Raw genomic sequence first — 7,719 nt, forward strand, 5'->3', positions numbered from 1 at the left:
TTAGGAGACATGTGGGGAAAATGAAATTAATTTAATTAATTGATTCCATAATGGAAAAAGAGGAAACAGATAAAAGTGAATTAAATAAATCAAATTACACATTTGAGTTATTTAATAGAAGAAGAAGGCTCATTTAATTAATTAAATGATTTATGGTTCTTAAATAATTAATTAAAAGGGACTATAGTGTAATTAATAAAATTAATTAGCTTGAAGGGGGGCACTAATTAATTAAATAATGTATAATTATTTAATTTAAAAGCGTTCAGGATAGCTAAATTCAATTAATTAGATTAATCAAATTTAGGTGTCTACACTAGTAAAACTTATGTGTTGCAATAAAATGTTACTCTTATAAAATTAATTAAATGTTAATGAAAAATCATTAAAAATGATTTTAATTTTAAATAATAAAAAACACAAATTCAATTTAAGGAGAAAATGACACAAATCACTACTTTACACCATCTTTAAATTTGTGACAACTTGCTCAATATAGCTCATAGAATGTGTTGAATGTTAATAGATGTTGATTTTTGTGGCCTAAAAATACTAAAAAAGTGGGACACAATGTCGTGTTCTCACCATTTCATTATGTGGAAAAGATATAAGAAAGTTGTATCCCACTCTCCTCCCACGTACTTTCTTTGGTCCATTCAAGATCAAACTAACACAATTTTTCAAATATGTGAGGTGAATATTCATTCTAGATAATGTATAGAGCTTCCATTAGATGTACAATGTATGTACAATAATTTTGACATGAAATTTACACCACTTTAGATAATTGTAATCTTAAACGTACCAACATGTACTTTAGATTTAAAAATTAACGGAATTAATAAATGTTATAAAAATTAAAATTTAACTAATCAATTATTAAATTAAAATTAAAAAACCAATTCCATTAACAATTAACTTCATTTTAAGAAAAAAAAGAAGAAGTCAATGCTCTTATTTGTGTCAATGATATTGATCCTTTTTTTTATCATCATAATCACTTTCATTATTACTAATAAACCATTCCTAATTATCATGTATAATTACTTTCATTACTATATATATATATATATATATATATATATATATTTTAATGTTTTCCATTGTCTAAAATTTAACCTAAGCTAATATTTTTTGCATAAGCATACACAAATGCCTTAACATGTCATAAGAGCAATAACCAAAGAGTTTTATGATGTTTTAGAGTCGCGAGGTCAAACCCCATCATCTAGATAGTAATAACAATGAATGGGAAAAAGTAACATCTTAGGAGGTGAGTTCAAATTATACAAACAATCACAATATATATTTTCTAACACAACAAAACTACCTTTCACTATCACAATATAAAATTTCTTAACACAACCAAATAAATTAGTTAGCATTTTGATACATTTAGAAAGAAATATTTTTATTCTTTTTTAATGACAAGGTAGCTATAATAATTAATATTTACTAGTTCTCTTGCTCATTAATACCAACCACACTTTCAACAAAACAAGCCTTTTACTATTACAATTTAAAATTTCTTGACATATAACCAAATAAATTAGTTAGCATTTTATTTTGTTTTGTACCAAAGATTTTTATGCTTTATAATGATAAGTTAACTTCAACAATTAATATTTGTTGATTATAAACCACATTTTCAATCATATTACAACTTCTCTATTATTGAAAGATTACAATAACAATCATTTCTTACAACAATAAACCAATAAAGAATTCACAATTGTTTTTATATTTTTAATGTGTATTTTAAGCCAATAGTTGTTCTTTCTTGTCCTTCTCCTCACTATGCATGCTTCTTCCCCCTTCTCTCTTCCCACCCCTTCAAATATCGCTTGAGTTAGTCTTTGTTCGCAACTTATAGTTTTACATCTCCTCCACTCTCTAACATCATGACGAGGGATTGTGATTAAAAACATTGATGCTAAAAATAGACACAAAATCAAATCCATAAAGTTCTAAGTGAATTCAAGTAGATTGAATTCAAAAACAATAATACTAATTTCAACAACAAAATCAACTACTAAAAAAAAACTATTTCAATTTCAATTTCTTTATGTCCATAACACTACCTATCTTGTAATATATAATATAATAATGATGATTTATTTTATAAATATGTTAAAACTTAAAACTTCATTCTTACCTTACTCTATCTCTTTTGAAAAAAAAAATTAATAATTAATAATAATTCAAGTTATTTACAATTAATGGCTTATAAAATATACTATTATCTAATATTTTTTAATTGCTTATGTGTAAAATGTCTATTTATATATCAAGCAAAGATTTCACATACCAATACTTTCTTACAACAATAAAATAATAAAGAATCCATGATTGTTTTTATATTTTTAATGTGCCTTTGAAGTCAATTGTTATTCTTCCTTGTCCTCCTTCTTCATGCTATACAGGCTTCGCTTCTACCCCTCCTCTGTCTTCCCACCCCTTCAAATATCACTTGAGTTACTCTTTGTTTTACATCTCTCAGGACGCTCACATCTTGATGATGGTGTGAATAGACATACAATCAAATAAAAAAGCTACTAAGTGTGAATAGACATACAATCAAATAAAAAAGCTACTAAGTGTGAATAGACATACAATCAAATCAAAAAGCTACTAAGTGTGAATAGACATACAATCAAATAAAAAAGCTACTAAGTGTGAATAGACATACAATCAAATCAAAAAGCTACTAAGTGAACTCAAATGAATTGAAAAATTCTAATAACATTGAACAATAAAACTAATTTCGACAACAAAATCAACTAATGCAAAAAAAAAAACTATTTCAATTTCAAATTTTCTAATGTCTACAACACCCTATCTTATAATGGCTGTGACTATTCTAGCTCCAAAACAGACATTTCGTACAACGTGATAGCGACATGTTAGTCAATCACAGTTGTTTATTGCAAAATCAACGATGTAAAATGCGCGACTAACACGCGTGTTAGTAATTCGTACACCTCTTATTATATAAAAGAAACCTAATTACAAAACAAAACAATAAAAAAATTGTTTTGCACCCCTTATTATATAAAAAGAAACCTAATTACAAAACAAAAATAAAAAAAGGTAAATTGCACGACCTACAATGTTTCTTATTATACTTTAAAAAACAAACAAACCATGTTTAACAATTCTTTAGCATTATATCCACCTAAATCAAAAGTTGGAACAGTTAAAAAAATTGTCACTGTAAAAATATGATCGAGCGAGATCTGATACGAAGAAGTAAATAGAAACATTTAGAGGAACAGAAAACTCAAAAACTATACGAAAACATCCAAAATTTTGCTCTGACCGTACGTTTCTTATTAATAAGTCTTGTTCTGTGTCAGATTCAGACTGTACTCAAAGCCAAGATAGAAAGAAAGAAAGAAAAAAATTCAAAATAAGCATTTAATTGGGTGGACATTTTTTCATTAACTAAATGACCTTAAAAAAAAACAAAAACATTTTGAAGTGTCAGAAGAGCTTCCGCCGTCAATTCTATTCCGTCAGTGCCGCCGTGCCGCTAATTACGCGAAAATGGTGTCTTTTCCTGTGAAGTTATATATTTTATTTCATATAAAATTGAAGTCCGACAGGCAGGCGAGGAATCGATTTGGTCTGTCTGCCGGTAGCGGAGAAACATTTACGTTTTTCCCGCTCGAAACGGAGGCGGACGTCAAAATCAGTTAAATTAAACAAAAGGGGCGGGGAGGGGAGTGGCTGACAGGGACAAAGAAATGGGGGTGTAGGGTCCACGTCGGATATTCTGAGTCTACGTGGCCGCGAATTTCGAATTGGGAATGAGTTGTGCCCTCGTTGTGTTCCCATGTTTGTGGGGAAGTGAACTTTTTGCTCTTTTTAAACTAAATTTCGTTTTTTTCCTCTCTCGTCAAGCGGTCTTTATGTTGTTTTCTCGGTGTCGTTTGAGGGAGGGCAGAACAGTAGTAGAGTAGAGTGGAGTGCTCAGTTGTTTTGTTCTGTTCAGTGTGTGCTTAAAAGCTCTGGCTGTCTTTAATGGCGTATCAAGGCAGGACTGGGTTTGCTACTACGCCTAATTTGGACGACGGAGAGCTGTGGCTGCCCTCTGGTTTTTTGGGCGACGTGGCGGAGAGCAAGATGACTGGGCCGAAGAATTGTGGGCAATTATCTGTGGTTGCAGATGAGGAAGATGATTACATGGCAGGTCTTGCCGAGAGCGTGGCTTATGCCATGCTGGATGATGATGATGATGACGAAAATTGTGAACAAAGTGCGGGTTTCGGGAGTGGTGGTGAGAACAGAGTGTTTGCTCAGCAAGCTGCTTTTAAGGTTCGAGTTTTTAATGCTTTGGTTTGTGGTTTCAGGGATTTTGGGAGTGACCCATGTTTGTTATTTATGTTATTTGTGTTGTTTTGTTTTAGGGTTCTGCAATGGCAAGGTCGCCGCAGTTTACCTTGACTGGTTTGGAGAGGTTTGGAGGCCATGACAGAGAGGAAGCTTTGGCACTGTTCAACATGGCGGCGGAGCAAGTTGTGCGGCTCAATGCTGTGGGATTCGAACATGGGCGGGGGAACAATGGAGGACATTATGAAATGTCTGGACAGTACTTGCAAGCGTCTCAATTTCCGTCTCAGCTGCAGCTCAGTCACAATATTTTGCCTTCAAGAAATGATTTCACGGATGTAAATGCAGAGCTTTGCTATGGCTCACCGCAGATGGCGTCTCAGCGAGTTTCGAACCCGCGACCTTATGTTGAAGTGGTAAGTATTTTCATGGTTATTTAGTTTCTTTTCTTGGCTTTTTTGGGCGACTGGTGTGAAATGCTCTGTATTATGTTCTTCTTGCAGGCGAAAGGGTGTCCTCAGAGCAGAACAAGGTGCGCAAGCAACCCAAGGCCGATTAACCGACCTAGCCCTCGATTAGTTCCTGGTCACATGGGCGGGGGTTCGGGAATGCGTGCCGTATTCCTTGGGTCAAATGGTCCTGGCCGAGAATCTGGAGGCACTGGATTTTTTCTTCCGCGTAGGATGGACAATAAAGGCTCCGCTGCCAAACCCCAGCCAAAGCCAGGTAATATCTTTATATTTTAAAGCAACTCTGTTTTATTCAAAGGCTTACTTCCTTGCGTCAGATTCATTCAATGTAATGTATACTAGAAGCTTGGTCTACATTCAAGAACAGTATTAAAATATAGAGGCTTCTAAACTTACCAAAGTGTTTGTTAATAATGGCAGCATGCTCAACAGTCCTGCTTCCAGCGAGGATAGTGCAGGCATTGAATCTCAATGTTGAAGACTTAAGATCAAACCCATATGGTCTGTTCTTTCCACTGTCTGAATAATCAATCAATCTTAAATATTGTAGTCTTCATCTGGGTTTTCTATCTCTTTTTCAATTGAGGTGAATATATTTGAATGTGGATCTGCAGTGTATGTGAGGAAAAATGAGAAACGCCGGTCGGTCGGTGGAGACGGCTGGCAGCAGCAGCATCAGCAGCAGAGGGTTGGGTTTAACCCGGGTTGTTATGAAGCCCAGCTGCCTGGTTCTGATATTAGTTTGCCCAACGAATGGACTTACTAGGGGTTCTCACACAATGGCTAACACTAACGTTTTATGATAAAATATTAGTTTAGATGTATACACCTTAAGAATTGTTAGCAGGGTTTAGGCAAAGAAGGGTCATAACCCATGGCGTTGTTGGAGATTTTGTTTTGCACCCATGGAATAAAGCCATCTCTTTGGTTACCATCTTTTGTAATATGGGGTACTTAGTACATTAGGTTGGAAGATAGGGTTGATGGGAGGAATTATTATGCTCTTTTTGGTTGAAATGATTGAACATGCAGGGCTGGTTTTAGGGTTTGCAGGCTCGTTGGAGCATTTTGGGTGGGAAGACTGTATAATGTAATGTAATGTAGTGCCCGTCAATAAAGTCTATTGTATTGTGGCATGATTTATTTGCCAGAGGATACACTGTCCCAACATTTTGCAGTAACTGAATAATGAAATAGTATCTGTAAATGTTTATTACCATCAGCCAGAGTGCTTTTCTGGTCAAACTTGTAAATCTTCTGCAGACCATGTACAGTTTTTTGAATAAATGGTTGTGTACCGTTTATTATATTTTTATTGTGCAGGGGCTTTTATTTTAATGGCGTGCTTGTCTGAGTCCTGACAAAATTTCAGTCTTGGACGAGCTGTTGAGGGGAAATCGGTCTGATCCCTTGTTTAAGGGCATTGTGTTTTAATATGGTAATGTATTTTTTAAGATCCTCTGGGGAAATAATAATTACCTTTCTATTAATGGGAAGGAATGTTGAAGCACATTCTACAGTGTGTAAAGTAAAGTGTAAAGTAAATCTAAATCAAATTAAATAATATGCTCATGAAGTTCTGAGTGGTTTGATGTGACTTAGCCTACTGGCCGCCTATTTCAAGATTTCAAAACTTGTTAGGATGCTTCAAACTGCTTAAATTATTATAGTACTGGCAATCAGTAATGGGTGTGAGAATGGCTGCCAAAAAGTGTGAAAAAACTTGTTAAACCGGACAAGAGTATGGTTTTCTGCCATACTTTCCTGCCTAACTGGATGTACAGCTGGTACATGATTTGACCACTTTCATGAATTAAGGAATCCTTTGGAAAGGGGGAGTCCCCTCTAATTGTAAAATAACAAGTTTTTTTGCGTCAAAGCATTTTTCCCTATACATCTATATAGGGAACAGTGCATGGGTTTTATCGGTAGGTGAAAGAAAATTTTATGGAATCTGTAAATTAGATCTGACGATGGGTCAGTCTCTACCTAAAGAGAGTTGAGTTGTCAACATCCAGAGATGTTTTTTTGGGGAATTTCTTTAATCCACTGCTAATGTGCTTGACAACCCACTTTTTGCCTTGTGTAGAAGCATCTGCATCTGTAAACTTAAAATCTTTGGTCTGTACTTTTGTAGATATAAAGGCTGAGAGAATCTTCACTTCAACATGGCTTTTCAGTAGAGTATATCATAAAAGGACCTTTTTGCAAGCTCTACCACCTATTAGAAGGATGTATCTTTGTAGTCATCCAGAGCAAGAGCATGACAGCCATGCATACAACCATATGCTTCACTGCGTTCTTTATGTTCTGCAATGATGACCCCTTTGAATAAAATTGTTGCAAGGGGCAAAAGCAAATGCTGTGTCCTATGATGGGACCTTTCTCATCACGAGCTAAGCTCCTGTCATGAGACTGTAGGTCTCATGGATGGCTGCCAATGGTCTGAGATGGATGGTATCTTTTGTTTCTTTCAATTGAAAGAAACTATAATGGCTTTACATGCTTTATTTACTAAACATGGTTTGCTTACTTTTTTAAAACATTTTTCTGTATACTTAATTTATTTTGCTTTTACTGTGTCTTTAATACTTTGTTTTGCTTTTGATTCCAACTTGATCTCTTAATAAAGATGTCAGTTCCTTGCAAATTTGAATTCAGGTGTTCAGAAAATGCAGTGGCTTCCTTAATAAAATCTCTTCTGCCATCTGGAGTCAATTAATATGAGAAAGAAATACTTTTTTGAATGAATGTAAATTCTGTCATCTGGCCAATGAATTATGAGTGTGATTGGACACATCAAAAGAAAACAAATTTACACATTTAAATTCTTAACCTTTTTATTCATGAAAAAACCGATTTTATCCAAATAATTGTTTGTCGATGGTTTGATTGTCATTAATTTGTGTTGATTGCG

The 7,719-nt window shown here is 34.3% G+C and overlaps 1 protein-coding gene across 1 annotated transcript; it reads left to right on the forward strand.

The window, feature by feature from the left end:
• Positions 1-3,865: 3,865 nt before the first annotated feature.
• On the forward strand, positions 3,866-6,111 carry LOC131065117 (uncharacterized). Its single transcript, XM_057999530.2, has 5 exons — positions 3,866-4,317; positions 4,410-4,748; positions 4,836-5,058; positions 5,223-5,303; positions 5,417-6,111. Exons 1-5 carry the CDS (start codon positions 4,024-4,026, stop codon positions 5,566-5,568), a joined length of 1,089 nt encoding a protein of 362 aa, XP_057855513.2. The 5' UTR covers positions 3,866-4,023; the 3' UTR covers positions 5,569-6,111.
• The last annotated feature ends 1,608 nt before the right edge of the window (positions 6,112-7,719 follow it).

Source organism: Cryptomeria japonica, chromosome 11 (genome assembly GCF_030272615.1).
Source record: "Cryptomeria japonica chromosome 11, Sugi_1.0, whole genome shotgun sequence".
Classification (NCBI taxonomy): Eukaryota; Viridiplantae; Streptophyta; class Pinopsida; order Cupressales; family Cupressaceae; genus Cryptomeria; species Cryptomeria japonica.

Excerpts from the sequence above, each read along its gene's own strand:
- LOC131065117 (XM_057999530.2), top strand. The coding sequence starts at position 4,024 with ATGGCGTATCAAGGCAGGACTGGGTTTGCTACTACGCCTAATTTGGAC. Across the intron at positions 5,059-5,222 it reads CAAACCCCAGCCAAAGCCAG|CATGCTCAACAGTCCTGCTT; the intron begins GTAATATCTTTA and ends TAATAATGGCAG. Across the intron at positions 5,304-5,416 it reads CTTAAGATCAAACCCATATG|TGTATGTGAGGAAAAATGAG; the intron begins GTCTGTTCTTTC and ends GTGGATCTGCAG.